General features: G+C 44.7%; 1 protein-coding gene across 1 annotated transcript in view; it reads right to left on the bottom strand.

Moving 5' to 3' along the window:
- LOC139582325 (polycystin-1-like protein 1) overlaps positions 1-24,821 on the bottom strand; it is a 41,268-nt gene extending 16,447 nt beyond the window's left edge. The window contains exons 1-37 of the mRNA XM_071412317.1: positions 24,785-24,821; positions 23,229-23,352; positions 22,662-22,799; positions 22,254-22,435; positions 21,943-22,104; positions 21,524-21,861; positions 19,893-21,177; positions 17,515-17,707; positions 16,947-17,302; positions 16,580-16,804; positions 16,140-16,259; positions 15,858-16,026; positions 15,464-15,703; positions 15,167-15,299; positions 14,854-15,057; positions 14,524-14,705; positions 14,144-14,347; positions 9,182-9,345; positions 8,410-8,934; positions 8,090-8,293; positions 7,938-8,000; positions 7,734-7,817; positions 6,578-6,643; positions 6,283-6,468; positions 6,038-6,115; positions 5,719-5,861; positions 5,513-5,633; positions 4,973-5,096; positions 4,596-4,788; positions 4,450-4,506; positions 3,965-4,243; positions 3,566-3,826; positions 3,367-3,480; positions 3,114-3,265; positions 2,914-3,014; positions 2,600-2,660; positions 570-707 (exon numbers count right to left, since the gene is read on the bottom strand). Coding sequence (XP_071268418.1) covers positions 570-707; positions 2,600-2,660; positions 2,914-3,014; positions 3,114-3,265; positions 3,367-3,480; positions 3,566-3,826; positions 3,965-4,243; positions 4,450-4,506; positions 4,596-4,788; positions 4,973-5,096; positions 5,513-5,633; positions 5,719-5,861; positions 6,038-6,115; positions 6,283-6,468; positions 6,578-6,643; positions 7,734-7,817; positions 7,938-8,000; positions 8,090-8,293; positions 8,410-8,934; positions 9,182-9,345; positions 14,144-14,347; positions 14,524-14,705; positions 14,854-15,057; positions 15,167-15,299; positions 15,464-15,703; positions 15,858-16,026; positions 16,140-16,259; positions 16,580-16,804; positions 16,947-17,302; positions 17,515-17,707; positions 19,893-21,177; positions 21,524-21,861; positions 21,943-22,104; positions 22,254-22,435; positions 22,662-22,799; positions 23,229-23,352; positions 24,785-24,821 — 7,406 coding nt within the window. The remainder of the gene's footprint in view (positions 1-569; positions 708-2,599; positions 2,661-2,913; positions 3,015-3,113; positions 3,266-3,366; positions 3,481-3,565; positions 3,827-3,964; positions 4,244-4,449; positions 4,507-4,595; positions 4,789-4,972; positions 5,097-5,512; positions 5,634-5,718; positions 5,862-6,037; positions 6,116-6,282; positions 6,469-6,577; positions 6,644-7,733; positions 7,818-7,937; positions 8,001-8,089; positions 8,294-8,409; positions 8,935-9,181; positions 9,346-14,143; positions 14,348-14,523; positions 14,706-14,853; positions 15,058-15,166; positions 15,300-15,463; positions 15,704-15,857; positions 16,027-16,139; positions 16,260-16,579; positions 16,805-16,946; positions 17,303-17,514; positions 17,708-19,892; positions 21,178-21,523; positions 21,862-21,942; positions 22,105-22,253; positions 22,436-22,661; positions 22,800-23,228; positions 23,353-24,784) is intronic.
- Positions 24,822-26,072: the final 1,251 nt, after the last annotated feature.

Raw genomic sequence — 26,072 nt, 5'->3', positions numbered from 1 at the left:
GGGGGAGGTTGGTTCTTCTTTCCTGGTGGGGACCTAAAATCCCCAAAAGTCCCCACAAGGACAGTAAAACAAGGAATATTCCATTGTGGGTTATGATTAGGGTGAGGGTGAGGGTGAGGGCTAGGGTTAGGGTGAGAGTTAGGTTTAGGGAAAATAGGATTTTGAATGCAAATTAATTTAGGGTCCCCACGAGAATAGAAGAACAAAACGTGTGTGTGTGTTGGTTCTTCTATCCCTGTGGATACATTTCCCACATCCCTATGAGGACAAAGGCTATTTTATGGTTAGGGGTTAGGTTTAGTGTTAGGGTTACAATTAGTGTTAGGGTAAGGGGTTAGGGGTTATGAATAGGGTTAGGAGTTAGGTTTAGGGTTTGGATTCGGGTTACGGGTTAAGGTTAGGTTTATGGTAATGTTAAGGATTAGGCTTGGGGTTAGGGAAAATAGGATTTTGAATGGAAATTAATTTGAGGTCCCCACTAGGATAGAAGAACATAACATATGTGTGTGTGTGTGTGTGTGTATATGTGTGTGTGTGCGAGTGTGCGAGTGTGTGTGACTGAGTGTTACCTGCAGTTGACCCTGGTGTGTGAGGTCAGTCCTTGTTGAGGTGTGCAGCTGGTGTGTGTCCAGCCCTCCTGGTGGTCCCAGGACAGACACTGGCTGGTCTCCAGTCTCAATGTGTAGTTCACTTGTCTGCTCATGTACCTACATACAGTGGGGAGAACAAGTATTTGATACACTGCCGATTTTGCAGGTTTTCCTACTTACAAAGCATGTAGAGGTCTGTAATTTTTATCATAGGTACACTTCAACTGTGAGAGAAAATCCAGAAAATCACATTGTATGATTTTTAAGTAATTCATTTGCATTTTATTGCATGACATAAGTATTTGATCACCTACCAACCAGTAAGAATTCCGGTTCTCACAGACCTGTTAGTTTTTCTTTAAGAAGCCCTCCTGTTCTCCACTCATTACCTGTATTAACTGCACCTGTTTGAACTCGTTACCTGTATAAAAGACACCTGTCCACACACTCAATCAAACAGACTCCAACCTCTCCACAATGGCCAAGACCAGAGAGCTGTGTAAGGACATCAGGGATAAAATTGTAGACCTGCACAAGGCTGGGATGGGCTACAGGACAATAGGCAAGCAGCTTGGTGAGAAGGCAACAACTGTTGGCGCAATTATTAGAAAATGGAAGAAGTTCAAGATGACGGTCAATCACCCTCGGTCTGGGGCTCCATGCAAGATCTCACCTCGTGGGGCATCAATGATCATGAGGAAGGTGAGGGATCAGCCCAGGACTACACGGCAGGACCTGGTCAATGACCTGAAGAGAGCTAGGACCACAGTCTCAAAGAAAACCATTAGTAACACACTACGCCGTCATGGATTAAAATCCTGCAGCGCACGCAAGGTCCCCCTTCTCAAGCCAGCGCATGTCCAGGCCTGTCTGAAGTTTGCCAATGATCATCTGGATGATCCAGAGGAGGAATGGGAGAAGGTCATGTGGTCTGATGAGACAAAAATAGAGCTTTTTGGTCTAAACTCCACTCGCCGTGTTTGGAGGAAGAAGAAGGATGAGTACAACCCCAAGAACACCATCCCAACCGTGAAGCATGGAGGTGGAAACATCATTCTTTGGGGATGGTTTTCTGCAAAGGGGACAGGACGACTGCACCGTATTGAGGGGAGGATGGGGCCATGTATCGCGAGATCTTGGCCAACAACCTCCTTCCCTCAATAAGAGCATTGAAGATGGGTCATGGCTGGGTCTTCCAGCATGACAACGACCCGAAACACACAGCCAGGGCAACTAAGGAGTGGCTCCGTAAGAAGCATCTCAAGGTCCTGGAGTGGCCTAGCCAGTCTCCAGACCTGAACCCAATAGAAAATCTTTGGAGGGAGCTGAAAGTCCGTATTGCCCAGCGACAGCCCCGAAACCTGAAGGATCTGGAGAAGGTCTGTATGGAGGAGTGGGCCAAAATCCCTGCTGCAGTGTGTGCAAACCTGGTCAAGAACTACAGGAAATGTATGATCTCTGTAATTGCAAACAAAGGTTTCTGGACCAAATATTAAGTTCTGCTTTTCTGATGTATCAAATACTTATGTCATGCAATAAAATGCAAATTAATTACTTAAAAATCATACAATGTGATTTTCTGGATTTGTTTTAGATTCCGTCTCTCACAGTTGAAGTGTACCTATGATAAAAAATTACAGACCTCTACATGCTTTGTAAGTAGGAAAACCTGCAACATCGGCAGTGTATCAAATACTTGTTCTCCCCACTGTATGTAAGAATACTATTCATTGACTACGGCTCAACATTCAGCTCAGCATTCAACCTCATAGTACCCTCCAAGCTCATCATCAAGCTGGAGGCCCTGGGTCTGGGTCCTGGACTTTCTGACGGGCCGCCCCCAGGTGATGAAGGTAGGAAACAACATCTCCACTTCGCTGACCCTCAACACTGGGGCCCCACAAGGGTGTGTGCTCAGCCCTCTCCTGTACTCCCTGTTCACCCACGACTGCTTGGCCATGCACGACTCCATAAAATAATAATAATATGATGATGATGTTGTTACTTACTTGTGTCTGGGGGTCTTTTTGTAGTCAGCATTGAGTAGAGCCAGGTAGCCTGTCCCTGCAGCTGGACAGAACGTATGAAACACTTTATCATCCTCATGTTACAGGGAGCATTAGCGTTAGCATTAGCATGCAATCACAGTGACTAAACAAAAGGGAATATCATTTCAATTATAAACAACAAAAGACAGATGATGTGATATGGCAAATGAGACAAGGGAGCGAGGGAAACAGAGGGTTTGGGGGGGTGAGAGAGAGAGAAATAGACAGAGATAGAGAAAAAGTGGGGGAGAGTGAAAGAGAGATATGAGACTAACCAGTGAGGTATGATGGAGGCAGGGTGATGTAAGTGGTGTTTCTGTCCCAGTGATAGATGCTATGGATGTGATACAAGCTGGGGGTCGGCCTCTCAAACATCCTGAGAACACACACAATTAACTGACATAATATGGGAATTGAGGAAATTGTCTATTCTAAAACTGAAGGTTTGAAGCTGTACTCAAAGGCTTGTACACACCTGAAGAGGAGCATGATGGGAAAGGTCTTGTTGGGGGGCCGCGTGAATTCCACACTGACCAGTATGGCCTCCTGCAAGGCCTGCTGGGTAATGTTGAAACCGTGGTAGTTCACCTGGCTACGCAGGAGAGTGAACTCCGATAAAGAACTTACCTGTGGGGGAGATGAAAGGTTACACACACGCACGCACACACACATACACACGCACACACAGGCAATCTGTCCATCATCACAAACAGAAAGTGAATGCTTACATTTCTAGGTGTTTTGGGGAACTCGATGTTGATTGGTTGGGAGAGCGAGCGTACTGGAATCTCTCTCCTTGTGCTGCAGTTGTACAGAGTCAGGTCAATCACTGGCCCACTCAGCTGAAAGACACACACACATCATCATCATCATCATCACCATCATCATCTTCATCATCTCGATGTCAAGTGTGTGTGTGTATCTCACCAGTACAGGTGTCTTGGTCCAGAAGTAGAGGTTGTGTGTGAACGTGGTCAGCTGGCTGAGGACACAGAGACTCTGTGGTCCATCTGCGGTTTCTCTCCTCCTACGGCCGTACAGGACCAGGTCCAGGGAGTCAGGCAGGTAGAAGGTGGCCGAGCCAGAGCTGATGACTGTGGTTAGACCACGGTCGTGGTGAGTGGTCTGTAGGTCCATGACACTGGTGGTCACGTTGTGCTGCTCGACCTTATTGAACAGGAGGTATTTCTAAAACACAGAGAGGAGGGTCAGAGAGAGAGAGAGAGAGAAATGAGAGAGAGAAATGAGAGATAGAAAGAGAGAAATGAGAGAGAAATTAGAGAAAGAGAGAGAGAGAGAGTGAGAGAGAGAGAGTGTGTATCTCACCAGTAGTAATTGATCAGTAGTCTGCAGACTGTCAGTCGTGAGTTGTATGGCCTGTTCTTTGAGGGTAGGCGTGGCCTGTATGACATCATCAGCAGTGGCCTGGTCTTGTCTGACATCATTAGTAGTGGGGGTGGCCTGCAGGCTGTATGACAGCAGTGTGACCAGAGTGTTGAGGGTCCAGCTGTCCAATAGGTAGGGAACAGGAACACTGGGCTGGTGGAACAGGTCTGAGATGGACTGGACATGACCCACCACCACACTGGCACTGGCTAACGATACCTGGGACAACAGCACACTGTTAATACATATTATATACATCTATCATCTTATAGCCTATACGTGACCCGCCACCACCACACTGATACTGGAAAACAATACCTGGGACAACAACACACTGTTAATACATAATGTATTATACGTCTATCCTGCATACATCTCTATGCAGAGCCATATAAAGCTCTGACCCAATGTAAAGGGTCTCTTACCTGGTGGGTGAGGTGCATCAGGTCTTTGAGCATGTAGATGTTATCTGTCATGGACCGCTAGGGACACACACAAGAACTGATCGTTACTAGACACTCTACTTTGAGTGTGCGTCTGTGTGTGCGTGCGTGCGTGCGAGTGTGTATACCTGGTCATTGATGTCGAGCTGACAAACAGCGTTGATGAGTGCGGTGCGTGTGTGTGTCTGAGTGTGTGTGTTGGCTGTGGGGTCCTGGCTGAGTCTGTTGAGGACGCTGGACAGGAGGATGATGTAGTTACGGATCTCTACACTGTTCCCCAACTGGACCAGACCAGACAGGTTCCTCAAACCTGACTCAAAACTACACAGAGAGAGAGAAAGACAGAGAGAGGCCTCAAATCAATCAATCAAACCAATGACCAATCAACCAATAAATCAGTTAGTCAGTCAACTAGTCAGTCAGTCAGTCAGGCAGTCAACTAGTCAGTCAGTTAATCAGTTAGTCAATCAACTAGTCAGTCAGGCAGTCAGTCAGTCAGTCTTACAGTTCCATATCAGGGTTGTAGTTAGAGGAGGTGTTCCTGATGAAGCTGGGGTGGACTGTGACGGTTACAGGACAGGGTGCAGTTGCTGCTCCAAACCTGTTCCGGACCTCTGTATAGATAGTGACTGGATCAACAGGGACACAGTGTCAATAAAGATATGAAATTCAAAACAATGTGAGTGTCTGCTATATTCCTCTCTGAACAGTATAATAAAATAAGAGTTAACCTTTTACTGCAGTGGACTAAATCAGGGTCACAGAGTGTTTCTTGGTAGTCTTAAACAAATCTACTTTGAAACAAAAGTATACACCTCACACACAAGTTGAAATGTGTTACATTTTGAGTTTGCATCCCAATATTACACTTTATATGCATCACAGAAGACTTACATACAACAAAACCATCTGACATATAAACACTGGATTTTCGGCACGTTTAAAAAAATAATGTTTATTAATTATGAAATTATGAAAAATATGAATAAAATTCCACCTATGAGACCACTAGGTCATTTGACTGCAGAAAAGAGTTGTAATATACCTTTATAGTCATCCTGAGGGTCTCCAGATGGCAGGTTGAAGAAGTACTGAAAGTCTCTTCCTTGGTACAGGATCTTAGGAGGGCTATTTCCTATACTGAAACTGTACTCATACAGCAGGTCCTAAACCACACACAATAAACACATGAGTAAGATGGTGATGGAGATAAATACAGTACTACTGCTGTTGGTTAGACTGTATGTGTACCTCTTTCCCAGAGGTGCAGAAGAAGCTGAAGTGTGTGTGTATCTCGAAGCCACTGCTAGGCTGCACCTGACAGGTTATCCCTCGGGGGCTGGGGCTAGTGGACAGGAACAGCTGAGTCCGCCCCAGTACTGCATCGTGGGAGTCTGAGTTCAGTAACAGGAAACAAGGACACACACTTTGATTAACAGATAAAGGGAGTGAGACATTTATTAAAAAGCAATCAGTTAATCAATACATTAGTGAATTGATCCATCCATCTCTCATCATCGTACAGCATCTGAGATTCAGAGGGCAGACTCGACATCTGGACCTTACTCACTAGCTGTGACCTCCAACATGTATCTGCTCCCTGCTCTCAGAGTGAAAGGTCTGAACGTGATGAGATTAGAGGAGATTCCTAGAGGCAAAAACAACAGGTGATCAGGTACAACAACGTACAGTCAATCTATCAAAACAATTCAATTTATATTTGAATTAGTTGAATTGAGACTGGACAACTGCTGTGCACGTACACACTTTGCACAATGCAGTAGTTAAGTGGATTGCGTGCTGATGGATGTTTACCTGTGTATGTGTAGGACTCAAACAGCTCCTGCTCTAACAGTTCTCTGGGCAAGTCTAGTAGTGTGGGTTCAAGGACCACCAGGGAGGGGCTGGAGTCCATCAGGTTACTCCCCTCATCCTCACCTGATCCTGGGACAGCAGGAGCAGAGTCACCCTCTGAGCTCTCGGAGCTCCCACCACTAAAACCTGACGATAGACATACAAAAACACACACAGGCATACACAGTATAAACACAAGCACTAAACACACACACACAAACACACACAGACACACACAAACACAGGTGAGCCCTACCTGTTGGTCTGCCCACTGACACTCCCGGGTCTCCCTCCTCTATCCCCAGGAAGGGAACATTATAATCTGTAGGACAGACATTCACAACTAAATCTCTGTAAAAGTATGAGTCTATAGAAAATACTTATGTTATTCAATCCAATATGTACATCGACTGAAATAAATCTGCGTGGCATTACCCCTCCTGTCTCAGCCTCCAGTATTTATGCTGCAGTAGTTTGTGTCGGGGGGCTAGGGTCAGTCTGTTATATCTGGAGTATTTCTCCTGTCTTATCCGGTGTCCTGTGTGAATTTAAGTATGCTCTCTCTAATTCTCTCACTCTTTCTCTCTTTCTTTCTTTCTTTCTTTCTTTCTTTCTTTCTTTCTTTCTTTCTTTCTCTCTCTCGGAGGACCTGAACCCTAGGACCATGCCTCAGGACTACCTGGCCTGATGACGTTCGGCGGTCGACGTCACCGGCCTTCTAGCCATCGCCGATCCACTTTTCATTTTCCATTTGTTTTGTCTTTGTTTTACACACCTGGTTTCAATTCCCCAATTACATGTTCATTATTTAACCCTCTGTTTTCCCCTTGGTTTTTGTGCGTGTTTGTTTATTGTAAATTCGGTCTGATGTTTGTGGGCCTCATGTTACTTCATGTATTTTGATATTTTGAGTAAAGTTCCTTGTGTTACTCATCTCTGCTGTCCTGCGCCTGACTCCTCTGCACCAGCTACACCCAGATCCTTACACCCAGACCTGCTGTTTTCAACTCTCTAGAGACAGCAGGAGCGGTAGAGATACTCTGAATGATCGGCTATGAAAAGGCAACTGACATTTACTCCTGAGTTGCTGAGCTGTTGCACCCTCGACAACCACTGTGATTATTATTATTTGACCCTGCTGGTCATCTATGAACATTTGAACATCTTGGCCATGTTCTGTTATAATCTCCACCCGGCACAGCCAGAAGAGGACTGGCCACCCCTCACAGCCTGGTTCCTCTCTAGGTTTCTTCCTAGGTTCTGGCCATTCTAGGGAGTTTTTCCTAGCCACCGTGCTTCTACACCTGCATTGCTTGCCTTTTGGGGTTTTAGGCTGGGTTTCTGTACAGCACTTTGAGATATCAGCTGATGTAAGAAGGGCTTTATAAATACATTTGATTTGATTTGATTACCAGTGAAGTTATAGCTGCCTGTCTGTTTGCCTGATGGTTCTAGTGTTCCATTGGGGTCCCAGCTTGTCTCTGCTGTGGAGGGATCTGAAACAAAACAGCAACATGTTTCATCTAGGACTTTTCAATGTTCCTTAGTTGTGGATCTAAAATGATTTGCTACTTTAATTTACTGTATGTCAATAATACCAGTAACTCTTAACTGACCTGATCCAGGGAAGGGTCCTAACACTCCACCACTGACTGACTGTCCAGGAAAGGAGCCCTCAACTGCAACACAAAGAGGACTGAACTAAGAGAAGTGTAAAGACGTAAATATATCCATCCATCTATTCATTTATTCCCTTCATCTTCCTTACCAGGACGTCCGCTCACATCTCCACTCTCCAGGACGGGGAAAGGGAAGTCGTAGTCAGTGGGAAAATCGGGATCGATGGGGAATTCCTCGATGATGTCACTCTGGCCGAGGGGGGCAGAGTAAAGGATGCTGCCGTCGTCAAAGGTAACTACAGGGTACTCTGAGATGAGGTAAGGGGGCCCACCGGGGTCAAACCCTCCCAAGTCTGAAATAAAATATACTTTAAAATATACACCAACATATTTCAGAGCTACGAAACCTATCAAAGAAAAGCAGTCGGCAGAAGATAATAAGTTTTATTGTGTGACTCTTAACCCTTACCTGGCTCAGGTGTATCAGGAGTGAAGCTGATTGGAGCAGAGATAGGCTCGGGGGAGGAGTTTGGTGAAGGGTTGGCCAAAACAGCGTGGTTTGGTAAAGAGAGAAATGGAGGGCTGTAGTTTGGTGTTTGGTTGTTCCCAGCTGCGCTATTGATTCTCTGAAGTTCTACTGACCCCTGTGACCTCTGTTTCTGGGGGCGACCACCAGGTGATGGAGAAGGGAGGGGGAAGGGGGGCAACGGGGAGAAGGGAGGCAGGGGGACTGGGTCGGGAGTTGTGGGGGTCGTAGTTTGTATCTCAGTATGGCTGGTCACGTTTGATGACATCAGACCGGTCACCAAGCTGGCTGAGATTGATGTCATATTTGAGGATATCTCTGTGGATGAGGACATCATGCTGGCTGTGGTTGAGGATGTGTGTGGGGGTGATGATGGAGGGGTGAGAGTCAGGGCTGGAGGCAGGGGGAAGGTAGGGCTACCAATGATGTTGGAGGGAATACTCAGATCCACACTGTGGCAGAAGGGGACTTGAAAGAGAGGACACACAGGTTAACATACCCACACTATAACACCCCACTCATCCCACTAAACACATTATTACACACAGATACACTCTACTGTATAGGAGTAGTGTAGGGCCTGTGTCACTCCCATTCATTTGGAATTCAGGCCTTTAGAGATCTTATTATACACTTAGCTGGATCTACACATCAGAAGGACTGGTCTACGGACCTATCCTGCTGTAGTCTGTATGGTGAGGGATCTATGTATTACCGTCTGTGTCCACCTTACTGGAGGAGTCGACCAGGTAGAGAGTCCAGGTGTAGCTGATGGTTCTGGGGGAGGGGCCACAGCTATCACACACTGCTCTGACTGAGAACGACTGGTCCCAGTTCACTGCGTCCCCCTGGCACTGGTAACAATACACTGACACTCTCCTAGAGAGAGAGAGAGAGAGAGAGAGAGAGAGAGAGAGAGAGAGAGAAAAAAAAATAGAGAGCGAGACAGAGAGAGACAGAGAGATAGATAGCGAGAAATAGAGAGAGAGAGAGAGAGAGAGAGAGAAAGAAAAAGAGAGAGAGAGACAGAGATAGATAGAGATAGAGAGAGATACAGGGAGATAGATAGCGAGAAATAGAGATAGAGAGAGAGAGAGAGAGAGACAAAGAGATAAAGATAGAGACAGAGAGAGAGAGAGAAAGACAGAGAGAGAGAGAGGTTAATGTATTTATTACACACACACACACACACACTTTTATTGATTTATTTAGTTTAGTTTTCATTATTCACACCCAATTGTCCTGTTCTATATTTGTCTGTGTATTCATTTCCTATGTACTTTAGTCTCACCAAATTATATATAGATATATACTTATATGAAATTAGATAATTAACTATTAGCTCTTGGAATATCCGGGGCTTGTACTCCTCTACCTTAGGTCTTAAGACTACAAACCCATATTTTCAACACCAAAGGTCAAGACATAATAATACTTCGAGAAACATGGTGTCGTGGTGATATAGATACCCAATGTCCTTCAGGCTATCATTAAAACATAAAACTGTGCAAGGACTCACTAAGCCAGATCAAAAAGGGTAACACCCACATTTGGTTAAAACTCAACAAAGGCACAATGTTTTATATATAGGTGCGGTGTATGTATATATACATATAGGTGTGGTGTATGCTTCTCCCTCAGATTCATCTCACTATGATGATCAGTTTTATGATCATCTCCAAAGAGAGACCAACCAGTTTCAACCTGAGGGAAATGTGTTTTAGTGTGGGGGTTTTAATGCTAGAAGAGGTTCTGAACCTGAATGTGTAGACCCTGAGGGTAATAGACATATGTTTGGACATCCCTCCTTATACCCGAGTCCCATTAGTAGTAATAGAAATAGCCCTGATCAGGTAGTGAACAAAAGTGGAAAGGAGTGCATCTCTGTCGAGCCTTAGGCCTGTATTTTCTTAATGGCAGGATTAGAGGGGATTATTTGGTTCACCTACTGCTCAGCTCTTGGTACCAGTGATGTTGACTACGCACTCTCAGACTTGGACCCTTCCTCCATTAGTGCATTCACTGTCAGACCAAAAACACCATTGTCTGACCACTGCCAGATTAATGTATTTAAAAAAAAACTTCTCTACCCAAAGACCACACAAAATCTAAATACAACACACAGCATTGCACAGCCCAGAAATTACAACCTGTATCAATGACTTCCTTTCAAGTACATTCAGCCCCAACATCCCTGACATACGGAAAATATACAGACCACTTTAATTTTTTCACATTTCGATACGTTACACCCTTATTCTAAAATTGATTAAATAAAAAATCCTCAGCCATCTACACACAATACCCCATAATGACAAGGCGAAAATAGGTTTTTAGAAATGTTTTCAAATGTATTAAAAATGAAAATACCTTATTTACATAAGTATTCAGACCCTTTGCTATAAGACTCGAAATTGAGCTCAGGTGCATCATGTTTCCATTGATCATCCTTGAGATGTTTCTACATCTTGATTGGAGTCCACCTGTTGTATATTCTATTGATTGGACATGATTTGGAAAGGCACACACCTGTCTATTTAAGGTCCTACAGTTGACAGTGCATGTCAGAGAAAAAACTAAGCCATGACATCGAAGGAATTGTCCGTGGAGCTCCGAGACAGGATTGTGTCGAGGCACAGATCTGGGGAAGGGTACCAAAAAATGTCTGCAGCATTGAAGGTCCCCAAGAACACAGTGGCCTCCATCATTCTTGAATAGAAGAAGTTTGAAACCACCAAGACTCTTCCTAGAGCCGGCCGCCCGGAAAAACTGAGCAATTGGGGGAGAAGGGCCTTTCTCAGGGAGGTGACCAAGAACCCGATGGTCACTCTGACAGAGCTCTAGAGTTCCTCAGTGGAGATGGGAGAACCTTCCAGAAGGAGAACCATCTCTGCAGCAATCCACAAATCAGGCCTTTATGGTAGAGTGGCCAGACGGAAGCCACTCCTCAGTAAAAGGCACATGACAGCCCGCTTGGAGTTTGTCAAAAGGCACCTAAAGGACTCTCAAACCATGAGAAACTGGCAACATGTGGAAAGATAATTTTGAAAGTCTCTATGGAATGATACCATCAGAAGACCTTACTTTAAAGCCAAAAAATAGTCAAGAAAAACTCAGGACCCTATATCACACAATTATAAACAACCAGAACCCAATTAATTAACAAATGACACAGGCTGAACTTTGGAAGAAAATACAAATCCTTAAACCTGGAAATGCATGTGGCCCTGACAGCATCAGGAATGAAATGCTTAAGCACAGTACTTCTGAGTTGCAGGATGCCTTATTAAAACTGTTCAACCTGGTTTTGGAGAGTGGCTGCTTCCCTGATATTTGGAACCAGGGGCTCATAACCCCCATATATAAAAAAGGTAACAAATTAGACCCTAATAGCTATAGGGGAATGTGTGTCACTAGTAACATGGGGAAACTGTTCTGCTGTATTGTCAATGACAGAATACAAACCTTCCTTAGACAATATAGCGCTCTCAGCAAAAAAACGAATTGGCATTTCTATTCAAACACAGAATAACAGACCAAATACACACAATACACACAGTAATACACCAGCATGTTCATCAGAAAAGTAGAGGAAAAGTATTTGCAAGTTTTGTTGATTTTAAGAATGCTTTTGATTCTTTATGGCATGATGGATTATATTACAAAAGCCTCCAAAGCGGCGTTGGGGATAAATTATACGACATCATCAAATCTATTTACTTGAACAACACACGTAGTATTAAACGGAACAATAAAATAACATCGTTTTTTGCACTAGGGGGAGGGGTGAGACAAGGGTGTGGTTTAAGTCCAACCATGTTCAACGTCTACGTCAACAAACTAGCAATGTTGTTGGACCGATCTGCAGCCCCTGGACAGACACCGTCAAAGATGAAGAGGTCAGATTCCTGCTCAACGCAGATGACTTTGTCCTACTGTCACCAACAGATCAAGGTCTACAGGAACAACTTAACATTCTTTAGGAATACAGCATCAACTGGGCAATCAACATTCAGAAAACCAGTCATGATTTTCCAGAAAAAGACCAGGAATCAGAGCAGCAGACACTCCTCCAAATTAATAAATACCATGGTTGAACATGCCCAACGGTACAACTACCTGAGACAAAAAATCAGTGCCTCCAGTGGATTTGGTGAAAATTCCTGCAAAGAATTTTACTGGGAGAAAATACCAATAGAAAATCTACATACGGAATTCTGCAGGATTATCCTAAATATCCAAAAGAAAGTACCAAATAATGCATGCAGAGCGGAACTTTGAAGATTCCCTTTAATTGTAAATCTGTAGAAAGGACACTAACATTTTGGCACCATTTGAAATTAAGCCACAAAACATCCTTACAATTCAAAGCACTTGAAACCCAAGAGCTGAACACTGAAGAGAGTCCCCTATGTCATCTGTTATAAGCACTAAACAACCCTATTATCCAAACACAGAGGGAAATCAATCAAGTTGCTACAGAAATGAAAACCTCCTATTTGAAAAATTGGTACAGACTATACTAAATTGCTATTTGGCTCTCAAAACAGAATACAAATTGGCAGAATATCTGTACTCTGTCAGAGATCCAAAACAGAGACAGATCCTGACCAAATACAGGCCCAGCGACCACCAATTGGCTATAGAAAAAGGGAAACACAAAAAGACATGGCTACCTAAAGGGGAGTGTCTATGTGGTCACTGCACGACAGGGGAGGTAGAGACAGAGATGCACTTTTTCCTCTACTGTGAGAAATACTCCCAAATAAGATCATATTTTTTAAGAAAATATCTCAATCAATTCCCATCTTCTATGCATTTACTAATGACATAAAGCTGGGAATGATTCTGGGTGAGGGAGAAACCACAAATATTACTGCCAGATATGTATATGATTGCCATAGAGAGACCTTTTTTTTTACTAGACAAGTCAGTTAAGAACAAATTGTTATTTACAATGACGGCCTACCCCGGCCAAACCCTAACGACACTGGGCCAATTGTGCACCACCCTATGGGACCCCCAATCACAGCTGGTTGTGATACAGCTTGGAATCGAATCAGGGTCTGTAGTGACGCCTCTAGCACTGAGATGCAGTGTGCCTTAGACCTCTACGCCACACGCTGAAGTATTTACATTGTATATAACTTACTGGTAATACATAGTGGAACCATCATCATGTACATGTTGTTGTTTATTTATTAGACATTCTTTCTTTTTCTTTTTCTAATCGTATTTTTATTTAATTACATTGATTGATCGAAGATTACACAATACAACAGCAGTAGTGTTGTACCTGAATACATGATTATATGTACTAGTATTATTATCACTACTGAAATGAATTGTATTTCATTATCCTTATTGCATTGTACTGTATTTACTGAAATGCTGTACCACTATACTGCTTTGGTAATATCTACAAATTGTATTTCATGCCGAGCGAGAGAGAGAGAGAGAGAGAGAGAGAGAGAGAGAGATACATTTAGTTCTTTCATTGCTAAACAGTAAAACAGATATGTATGAAAACACTCTCAAATAAAAGCTGACATTCTGTACCGCCATCTCATGAAAAACATTATATCTCAGATCTAAAATGCTAGCTAAGCACTTCACTGTCCAAATACATACGGAGGGGAGTGTACAAAAAGTAAAGTAACATCAAAGTGTTCCCCACCTGAGCCGGCTGGGTGTGACCGTGATGAAGGTGTCAGTTGTAGATGAGCGTTCTCCACTCTGGACCGTGAGCATGAACCTGAACTGGTCAAAGTCCCGTTTCAGGAACCCCACTGGAAACACGATCACAGAGAAGGAGGTGGGCACATATTGGTCGAAACAGGAGCTGTCGATAGTACTGATTGGCTTACAGGTCCAGTTATAGCTGTAAGGGGGAGGGATTTAGTAACAGTAGAAAGGGTCCATTTCATTAAATGGCCAATCCCAAAACAACCTCTAAGAGCAGTTGGGCTGGCCAACCTTTCTCCTGGAGAACTGGTGTGTATGTAGGCTTTTGTAGGCTACTGACAGACTGACAGCCAGTGTTACTGCTGTAGTTACCTGAGGTGGTTCATGGGGTAGTCGGGGTCATAGGAGAGTTGTCCGTTTAGGGAGATGATGCTGCTGTTTCTGCTGCTGAGGAACACATTGGTGCCTCCATGGATGAAGGAGACCAGAGGACTGGGCACCACCTCCACACATACACTGTAGTTACTGTACACCACACTGCCCACGATCTGGACCTACACACAACCACAGGACAACGTTATGATAACATAATTATAAAAACTATACTATTTTGCCAGGTTTTCAATGAAAAGGGCTAGCAACATACATATTGACAACATACAGTATTACAGAATGTGTGAATTCTGTTTTGATTCCACTCACCTTGGCTATAGCGGTGTAGATACCATAGTGTAGGAAGTGGCTGGGTAGGGTGATGCTCTGTCTGTCTGTGTGAATAGGAGGTAGAGGTACAGGCAGGCCTGTAGAGTTATACAGAGACCAGTTGTATTCCAGACCCTGGAACACATCACACTGGACCTCTGCCTCATACGTCACCCCCAGACCCACTGGCTCATACCTCCGTACCTGGAGAGGAGAGGGAATTTGGGGTCAGTCTGAATATGACCCTGTGTCTGTCAGTCCAAATCCTTATGCCAACAGGTCCAAACCTTCAGTCTCTCAGTAACACTCTTACCTGTATCTTGAGCGGTCCCATGTTTTTAACAGCTGGAGGTTTACAGGGGCGGTCGACCACAAACATCTGTGCGGTCAGGGAGGCAGAGCTGACCAGGTTAGACACGGTCACCTCAACCGTGAACTCTCCTGTCCTGCATGGGGAACAGTCACACACTATGCCATGTTATTTCACCATCTGTCACATTCACCAAGACTGCAATCAGTTCACAATCAAGTGCAGGAGCAACACCATTGATTGGGTAGGACAATTATAGATTGCACCTTTAATAGAAGTTTCTAGAAGGTTCAGTCTGACCTGTGGAACACATGCTGTTCTGTGTTCCCTCCCGTCCTGGAGGTTCCGTCTCCAAAGCTCCAGAAGTAGGAAAGGTTGGTTCCAGAGTTGACCCTACAGGTGAAGCTGGCGGTGTGGTTCAGAACCACAGATGGCTGGAGGAGCAATCTGTTAGGACGCACAGCTCTCTGGACCAGGACAGGATGCACCTCGGAGGTGAAGGAGCTCAGCCCGTTGGAGGCTACCACCACCACACTGTACCTGGGAGGACAGGAAGGAGTAGACTAGATTTGTAAATCTGACAACTTTATAGGGTGTATTTGTTCTGGAAATATCAAACATGTGTGTGACCATGTGCCTACTGATTATGACTAATCACTGATTAATTGTGTTCATCAAAGAGATGAGTGAGAACCTGTCAGGTGTGTGGTATGTCTTTTTTAAGGAGCGTGATGTGGTTCGAAGTGGTCGGGAATCTCCAAAGTGCCAGAGGAATTCCACAGGGTCCGGTTCTTCTGTCCGGGCCCGGAATGTTATATCAGTGTTTGTGGCATACGCCTGCTTCTCTGTGTGGATACTCACAGCTGGGAAAGACAAATGACGTACAGGAAATAAATATTACATTTCATGAATGAATGATTTCAGAACTTACAGTACCTGTTTCTGACATAGATAGGACGTCATATGTCATACGCACATTGCATCCGGTGCAGCACAGAGACGGGGACACAGTGGCTCACACTCCCCACTTTGTTCTCAGCCAACACACACACCTCAAATGCACCCACAGACAGGAACACGTGGGACACTACAGCACCTGGAGACACACACACACACGGATAAAGCACACATAATTATATTCACACACACAGATAAAGCACACAGAATTATATTCACACACACAGATAAAGCATACATAATTATATTCACACACACAGATAAAGCACACAGAATTATATTCACACACACAGATAAAGCATACAGAATTATATTCACACAAAAGACTATAGATTCCAAAATGATTTGAGACAAATTTGGAAATTGATGAATTGTGATGTAATTCAGTATATTCCATAATCCATTTTGTCTGTTCTGTAAGTATGAGAACCTGTTATCACATCCAGTCCTGGTTAATACCTGCATTGACATAGGTGGTCTGGTCTCCCATACTCCAGGTGTAGGAGACGTTAGTTCCCTGTTCTAACAGAGCCTCAAAGAGAACCACCTGGTTCTTATGGACCACACTTGAGTTGGCAGAGAGTTCTAGACCCGCTGGAACCTTCTCTACATAGAACACACGTTCCGTAGCCATACTTCTGTAGAACTCATTATAGGCCCACACTCTGATCTGGAACACTCCCTCTGGGGATGCAATAAAGATTCAACAGTTTGACAAATATCAACTATTACAGTGTGTCCAAAATGTCTTCATGCCGAATTTCAGGAGAATGTAAGGTATTGTTTTTATTTTTATTTCAATTTGCAAACATAATTACTTGTTTACCTTTAGTGAACTGGTGATAGGTAGATGCAGTCTTTCCCAGCGAATGAGAGACACCGTTCACATATGAAGTTGGCAACCCGTCTCCGAAGTCAAAAACAAAATGGGCGCTGTGGGAGAAGGAGTGTCCTCTGAACAGGAGGAGGGACGTGGCGTAGGTCCCAAAAGCCTGCAGGTGGAGCGCTGCCCGATCCGACCCAAATGGGTACTGGACCTGAACGTGACCCACGGGGCCATGAACCATGACCTCTAGGTGTCGGCTGACTGAGGTGTGGCCCAGGGGACAGTAGGTTGTCACGGTAATGTTATACATCCCTGGAACAACTGCCTGGAGATGAAGGGAGCTCACACTGGTGTTCCTGGGACAGAGGGAGAGATGGAGGGATGATGAATAGAATGAGGGAGTGGTGTGGAGCGAGAGAGAGAGAGAGAGAGAAAGACAAACAGAAAAGGGAAAACATAAAACCAAAGAAGAGAGAGAGAAACAGTAGGGAGAAAACAAGGTTAAAAAAAAGTACTTTCTGTGACAGTAAATACTGTGACAGTAAATATCTTCAGGGGATAGACTTACCTGTCTGTGTGACTGTGAGTGGTGAGTTCTGGGAGAGACACCTGCCACTCAAACACCAAGGCCCCGCCTCTGACCACTATCGCTGTTGCTTTGATGAAGTCAGCTAATCGGATCACGGCAGGTGTGGCCAACACTAAGAGGACGTCACCAATTGGCTCCTCCGTGGTTACCTCATGTGCTAATATCAAAGCTGCTGATTTAGAGGAAGTAAAAGTCAGCTAGAGGGTAGTTACTAGATTACCATGCAAGAGAGGACAGGGTAGTTACTAGATGACCATGTTAGAGAGGACAGGGTAGTTACTAGATGACCATGTTAGAGAGGACAGGGTAGTTACTAGATGACCATGTTAGAGAGGACAGGGTAGTTACTAGATGACCATGTTAGAGAGGACAGGGTAGTTACTAGATGACCATGTTAGAGAGGACAGGGTAGTTACTAGATGACCATGTTAGAGAGGACAGGGTAGTTACTAAATGACCATGATAGAGAGGACAGGGTAGTTACTAGATGACCATGTTAGAGAGGACAGGGTAGTTACTAGATGACCATGATAGAGAGGACAGGGTAGTTACTAGATGACCATGTTAGAGAGGACAGGGTAGTTACTAGATGACCATGTTAGAGAGGACAGGGTAGTTACTAGATGACCATGTTAGAGAGGACAGTGTAGTTACTAGATGACCATGTTAGAGAGGACAGGGTAGTTACTAGATGACCATGTTAGAGAGGACAGGGTAGTTACTAGATGACCATGTTAGAGAGGACAGGGTAGTTACTAGATGACCATGTTAGAGAGGACAGGGTAGTTACTAGATGACCATGATAGAGAGGACAGGGTAGTTACTAGATGACCATGTTAGAGAGGACAGGGTAGTTACTAGATGACCATGTTAGAGAGGACAGGGTAGTTACTAGATGACCATGTTAGAGAGGACAGGGTAGTTACTAGATGACCATGTTAGAGAGGACAGTGTAGTTACTAGATGACCATGTTAGAGAGGACAGGGTAGTTACTAGATGACCATGTTAGAGAGGACAGGGTAGTTACTAGATGACCATGTTAGAGAGGACAGGGTAGTTACTAGATGACCATGTTAGAGAGGACAGGGTAGTTACTAGATGACCATGTTAGAGAGGACAGGGTAGTTACTAGATGACCATGTTAGAGAGGACAGGGTAGTTACTAGATGACCATGTTAGAGAGGACAGGGTAGTTACTAGATGACCATGTTAGAGAGGACAGGGTAGTTACTAGATGACCATGTTAGAGAGGACAGGGTAGTTACTAGATGACCATGTTAGAGAGAACGGGGTAGTTACTAGATGACCATGTTAGAGAGGACAGGGTAGTTACTAGATGACCATGTTAGAGAGGACAGGGTAGTTACTAGATGACCATGTTAGAGAGAACAGGGTAGTTACTAGATGACCATGTTAGAGAGGACGGGGTAGTTACTAGATGACCATGTTAGAGAGGACAGGGTAGTTACTAGATGACCATGTTAGAGAGGACAGGGTAGTTACTAGATGACCATGTTAGAGAGGACAGGGTAGTTACTAGATGACCATGTTAGAGAGGACAGGGTAGTTACTAGATGACCATGTTAGAGAGGATATGGTAGTAAAAAGCCCCTGGCTTCCGTCCCTTCTAGTTTCTCCATGTAGTGAGAAGGAGCGAGGATCAGATTATCAGATGTGCTTGAGAGGAATTCCACTAAAGCCTTATACAATTCTGATGTTGAAATACAGGTTTAGTTGGACAGCAATCAAGAATGCAGGAATTATTGGAGGGGGAAAGCCAGGTAAGGAACTTTTCAATGTTACTCTGCCCCAGTCTTGGCAGTTTCTAATGTTACTCTGCCCCAGTCTTAGCAGTTTCTAATGTTACTCTGCCCCAGTCTTGGCAGTTTCTAATGTTACTCTGCCCCAGTCTTAGCAGTTTCTAATGTTACTCTGTCCCAGTCTTGGCAGTTTCTAATGTTACTCTGCCCCAGTCTTGGCAGTTCCTAATGTTACTCTGCCCCAGTCTTGGCAGTTTCTAATGTTACTCTGCCCAAGTCTTGGCAGTTTCTAATGTTACTCTGCCCCAGTCTTAGCAGTTTCTAATGTTACTCTGTCCCAGTCTTAGCAGTTTCTAATGTTACTCTGTCCCAGTCTTGGCAGTTTCTAATGTTACTCTGCCCCAGTCTTGGCAGTTCCTAATGTTACTCTGCCCCAGTCTTGGCAGTGTCTAATGTTACTCTGCCCAAGTCTTGACAGTGTCCTTCTGTTCAGGCACACCATCTTAAAACAGTTGAAAAGCTTTAAACATTCACACAAACATAGACATATTATGGTGAATCAGAGTAAAGTACTTGAGAATGACATTTTTCCTTACCATTTACCTTGGTACTGAGGGCTAGGCTCGGCCCAGTGACCGGTGGTAGAGTTATATCCATGGTGACCGTGTGTAACCACTTTCTGACCAGCTGAACACACACGTTCACGGACCTGTTCTCAGCTCTGACCTCAACCTCAGTGGTCCCAGTACAGTCAAACAACAAACCCACGGTCACCTCCTCCCATGCTGTGTAGCTGTTGTTCTGATACAGCACGGATGTGTTCGTTAACACCACCACAGACATGTTTAACCCTGTTGTGATGGTGAACAACGCTGCGGTCGGACAGTCGACCGTGACCACTCTTGGAACATTCAACAAAAATTCTCCAACTGGATCTTGGACCAGGAAGTGTGTGTGGAAGCCAACCCAGCTGATTGGGTTGAAGGCTTTGACCGTGACCAGATAGGTCCCTGCGATCGAGAATGTCATGGTCACGGTCCAGGCCTCCGTGATCCTGTTGAACACAGTGGTGTTGCCCCTAGCAACTGTCCAAAGCATCTTAGAACCCATGCGGTCAGCCTGGCTGGTGACCGTGAGGTTGAGTTCTGACCGTGACTGAACCACAGCGCTCCACGTTCCAGCCGGCCAGAGCCGGCGAATGCGGTCGTACACCACCAGGGGGCAAGGGAGACAGGCGGAGAGTAGCGGCACAGCAGGATCAGAGAGGGAGAAGACTGTGGCTGAGAGGGTATACTGTCCCACGGTGGAGGGGAGGGGGTAGTGCAGGCGGAACTGGAGGTGGCAGCTGGTCTGGCCATAGGAAGAGCGGAGGTGCAGGGGGCTGGAGGGCTGGGGTTTAGAGGACAGGGAGAGGGTGTGGGTGAATTGGAGGGACACGGTGTGATCGTCATTGTCATGACCATGGGTTTGGTTGTGGTTGAGTTCAAGCGCTAGGGTAAAGTTGTAGAAGTGGTCAAGTTCATGACTGTAGGTTTGGTTTTGATTAAGGTTGTGATCTTCTGTTTGGTCATGGTTTTGATTGTTTTCATGGTCAGCATCGTCATGATTGAAGGTTTGGTTGAGGTTGTGATCTTCTGTTTGGTCATGGTTTTGATTGTTTTCATGGTCAGCATCGTCATGATTGAAGGTTTGGTTGAGGTTGTGGACATGGTCTTGGTTGACGCTGTGTTTTCCCTGGTAGGTCAGTGTGAGGTTGAGCAGTAGGCTCTGTCTCTGCGTGGTGTAGAGCTGCAGGTCCACAGAAATGTTCTGACCAGCAGCCAGATGGTACCCAGACCGACTCTCCAGAGTCAAATCACACACAACACGCCTCACCACCGCCTGTACACAGAGAAAGAGCACCCCTATTACAAGTGAAGTCTTAAGAAATCAGGTAGAGCTATCAAACTGAATGTGTTACTCAATCCACCTGTAAAATGTTAACAGACTGTTTATAAATTAGTGCTTGACTGAAAGTAACATAGTGGCAGACTACTCACAATATGGATGGTTTTCTCAGTCCAGCCATATTTATTGGAAGCATTGACCTTGACAGTGTGAATCCCCTCAGTTTTAAACAGTTGGCTCTGAAAATATGGAATAGAGTCCAATTGTCATGATATCATAACAGTGAACGAAAAGTTGACCCCTAGAAAAGCCCAAGTCAGATGTGGTGTAAACCTCTCACCACAGTGCTGCTCAGACAATCAGAATCAGGAAGGCAGTCTATCTTTATATCCCTCCTCTTTCCCTCCTCTTCCTCTTCCTTTTCATCATCACTGATGAATCTCCAGTGGAACTGCACCCTGATTCCAGCTCCTACATATGCCTGGAGGGTGAGGGTATCACCCAGGTAGGCCTTCTCCAGAGCCCGGGATAGGGTGTCCTGGGCTGGGTAGGGCAGGCAGGAGGGGGTACCCCCTTGCCCCTGGACCAGGCTGACCTCCAACCCCTCTGGAGAGGGATGCAAGACGGAGAGATAGAGGGAGGAGAAGAGCTGGGAGAGGAGGTTGGAGACTGAGATCTCTAGAGAGAGAGGGAGAGGGGAGAATGTGAGATCTTATTCCCATTAATAAAAAATAAAACATCTATTTGTTTTTGACATACTAATTTGGTATGTTCCAGGGTTTTCCAGCATCCAATCAGAGGAGAAGGTGAAGAAGCCATCGTCCTGGATGATGACGCTGTGTGAACTTTGACCTTTGTGGCCCTTCCCACTGAATTGAACATCCACAGACGATAGGTTCTCTCCTTCCAGGCCATATATCCCTGACAACCACACAACGGTCCAATTATAACCAACAAACAACACATCAACTAATCAGTCAATGATGAGGTTATTCATATGTAATTACCATTTTACACTGTAACTTCTATAAAACCAGGTAAATAGTGGATTGATAAAAAGTTTAACTAACCTGTTGGCTGAGTGGGAGGAGCCGCCAGGTATCCAGAAACCTCCAAGAGGAAAGGCATCCCAGAATGCACTGTGTCAGTCAGTACTGCCAGGCTGACATTCCGGACGTAAGGCCCCAGTGTTCTGTATACAGCCAACATGTCCTTCCCATCTCCACACGGCAGACAGACAGAGTCACAACACCTGCAGACAGATAGGGTATACATACAGTAGGTATCAGAGATGTTTGAATTAACATACAGTACCCAGCGGTCTAGTCAATAGTTTTGTATGTAAAAATAGGAGACAATGAATCTAAACTTCTCCTCGGTATATTCAAGTTTCCAATTTCAAGTTTAATTGACATCATGTAATATAAATCTTACTCACTAGGGCTCTGACAATCAAAACTGCATAAAATATATCTCACCACCCTGTAGAGTTGTTTTGTGGGACAGTGTCTGACTCCCATTTAGTAGAGATGTCTGGACACTCCCTGGCCACCAGCCCCTCCATCCCATAATGACCACAGTAACACGTCTCCCCCGACAACGCTGCCACATCGTACCTGCAACATACAGGTAAAAATCGAATCATCTTCATTACAGGTTTAGTTGTCTGATTACTTTTAAATCTATCTATCTCTCTCACTCTCCCTCGTTCTCTCTATCTCCCTCTCTCTGTCTCCCTCTCTCTATCTGAAGAAAGTCTGTGGTTTAGGAATGTGTAGACATGCCTTACAGATTATTTGTCTTCCCTTCATACAGGACACCATGCCTGCTTAGTGAAAATGTAACTCAAAAACATCTTCCACAGCATTGGTAGAAAGGGGCTGATTCTATGTCTCCACATCAAGGATGCATGTCAAGTGCATCACAACAGGTGGTTTTCATTTGTTATGTTTCTATCAAACATTATACAGTTTGTGAATATATCTTTTTTTAAATAAGCTTTCTTTTCTGTGGTGATATAAAAGTACAATAACTCCCTCTCTTACCCGCCATCCAGACAGCCCTGTGAGCAGGTGATGGGGTGGAGTCCTCGACAATCCGGGGCTTTAGACAGACCACTGGCTGGTCCAGCAGAACTGTTGTTATAACACCCCACAAACCACTGCAACACTGTGTTACAGAATAACAGGCAAGACACAAAAGGTAAGATTGTTTATTTGATCAAATTGGTTTACTTTAAGTGGTTGTGTAGGCTAGTCAATTATATGAAAATGACTTACATAAATGAATGCAATTCAAAACACTTAGGCCTGTAACAACTACACAAATGGTCATTCTTTGACAAAAATTGTTTAGAAAAACACCAGGGGTTTTATTGCAAAATATTCTAGGTGAATGAATCACTTGTTTTCCGTGTAGTGGCCTGTCGTTTGCATTAATTGTATAGACGACAGTTGGGCTGTTTGTATTGCCTTAGGCCTGATTGTAAAAGCGTTTAAAAATGCCTACCTTTTCCTGAAATGGTTTCAGTAGCTCCGTTGACAACAAACGCGTAAATGCAAACGATAAACGTTTGTGTGCATAAGAAATGCATTTTCCATTTGTCTGCGTTCGTTGGTGGATCTGCGTCAGATCGGGCGGACTGGCTGCAGTAAAAGAGATGTAGCGAGATGGAGATGAAGGACTGAAGAGGCTGTAGATAAAAGTTATAGGTGGGCGTGTTTTCACGTTAATAAGAAATTAGAACAGGTAACAGCTGCAACCCTGAACCCACTGTATGCGGTGTGAAAAACAGAATACACACTGGTGTGAGAAAATGTATGAAAGACTGAAACAAAACGATTTCACTAAGGAAGAGAGAAAGCATCCCTTTGTACGATAATTTACAATTCTCTTAACCGGGAGCAGATTGCAGAGATTGCGCACGTGCACACACGCACACACACACACGCACAAACACTTTTATAATTAGCATTCCTGCCACTGTCAGTCAACCTTCACACAATCATCTGTAGTCATAATTAGACTACATTGCCCTGCAGTCATTGCAAGTCAATACCTGCCACTACACAGCCTTAAAGACAGGCCTTCATGTGCTTGCCACATCTGGTCAGCAGGGTTGTTCGCGTCATTATGGTATTAATAAATCTATGAACGATATTGGCTTACTAAGTTACAGGATATGTGTTCACTGTCAAAAATAGGTCCCTTCATGCACCATGCAAAACACTGTGTAATAGGATTGTAAAAGCCAGTAGTTGTCCTCATGTACTCTAGCTATGTTGCATGGTGGATTGTGCTTGTTGAGTTACAGTAATTTTACAGTAACATGGTGCATCCTTATGCACAGGCCAGAATCTGTATTGCCTTCAGAAAGTATTCACATTCTTTGACCTTTTACATATTTTGTTGTGTAACAAAGCGGGATTCAAATGTATTTAATTGTCGCTTTTGGTCAATGATCTACACAAATACTTGTAAGAATGTAAGAAAGATAAAACTCTAATATATCTTGATTAGATCAGTATTCACCCTCCTGGCCTCCAGAGTGGCACAGTGGTCTAAGGCACTGCATTGCAATGCTTGAGGTGACACTACAGACCTGGGTATGATCCCAGGCTGTCGACCGGGAGACCCATGAGGCAGCGCACAATAGGCCCAGTGTTGCCCGGGTTAGGGAAGGGTTTGGCCGGCAGGGATTTCCTTATCCCATCGCGCTCTAACGAGTCCTTGTGGCGGGGCGGGCGCCTGCAAGCTGACTTCGGTCACCAGCTGGACGTTGTTTCCTCCGACGCATTGGTGTGGCTGGCTTCCGAGTTAAGCGAGCATTATGTCAAGAAGCAGTGCGGCTTGATAGGGTCGTGTTTCAGGGGATGCATGGTTCTCAACCTTCACCTCTCCTGAGTCCGTAGGGGAGTTGCAGGGATGGGACAAGACTATAACTACCAATTGGGGAGAAAAAGTGGTAAAATTACAAAACAATAATGTATTCACTCTCCTGAGACAATACATGTTAGAAACAGATTTGGCAGAATTACAGCTGTGAGTCTTTTTGAGTAAGTCTCTAAGAGCTTTGCACACCTGGATTGTACAATATTTGCCCACTATTCTTAAAAAAATTATTTAAGCTCTAGCAAGTTGGTTGTTGTTTATTGCTAGAAAGACATGTTCAAGTCTTGCCTGCATCTTGGCCACTCAGAAACATTCAATGTTGTCTTGGTAAGCAACTCCAGTGTAGATTTGGCCTTGTGTTTTAGGTTATTGTCCTGCTGAAAGGTGAATTCATCTCCTAGTGCCTGTTTTTTTCACCTTTATTTAACCAGGAAGGCCAGTTGAGAACAAGTTCTCATTTACAACTGCATCTGTTGGAAAGAAGACTGAACCAGGTTTTCCTCTAGGATTTTGCCTGTGCTTAGCGCTATTCCTTTTCTTTCTATCCTAAAAAACTCCCTAGTCCTTGCCAATGACAAGCATACCCATAACATGATGCAGCCACTACCGTGCTTGAAAATATGAAGAGTGAGGGCCTCCCGGGTGGCGCAGTGGTCTAGGGCACTGCATCGCAGTGATAACTGCGCCACCAGAGTCTCTGGGTTCGCGCCCAGGCTCTGTCGCAGCCGGCCGCGACCGGGAGGTCCGTGGGGCGACGCACAATTGGGCTAGCGTCGTCCGGGTTTGGCCGGTAGGGATATCCTTGTCTCATCGCGCTCCAGCGACTCCTGTGGCGGGCTGGGCGCAGTGCGCGCTAACCAAGGGGGCCAGGTACACGGTGTTTCCTCCGACACATTGGTGCGGCTGGCTTCCGGGTTGGAGGCGCGCTGTGTTAAGAAGCATTGCGGCTTGGTTGGGTTGTGCTTCGGAGGACGCATGGCTTTCGACCTTCGTCTTTC

The sequence above is a fragment of the Salvelinus alpinus genome, chromosome 8 (assembly GCF_045679555.1).
Source record: "Salvelinus alpinus chromosome 8, SLU_Salpinus.1, whole genome shotgun sequence".
NCBI classification, from domain to species: Eukaryota; Metazoa; Chordata; class Actinopteri; order Salmoniformes; family Salmonidae; genus Salvelinus; species Salvelinus alpinus.
This window is presented reverse-complemented; position numbering and strand designations above follow the sequence as displayed.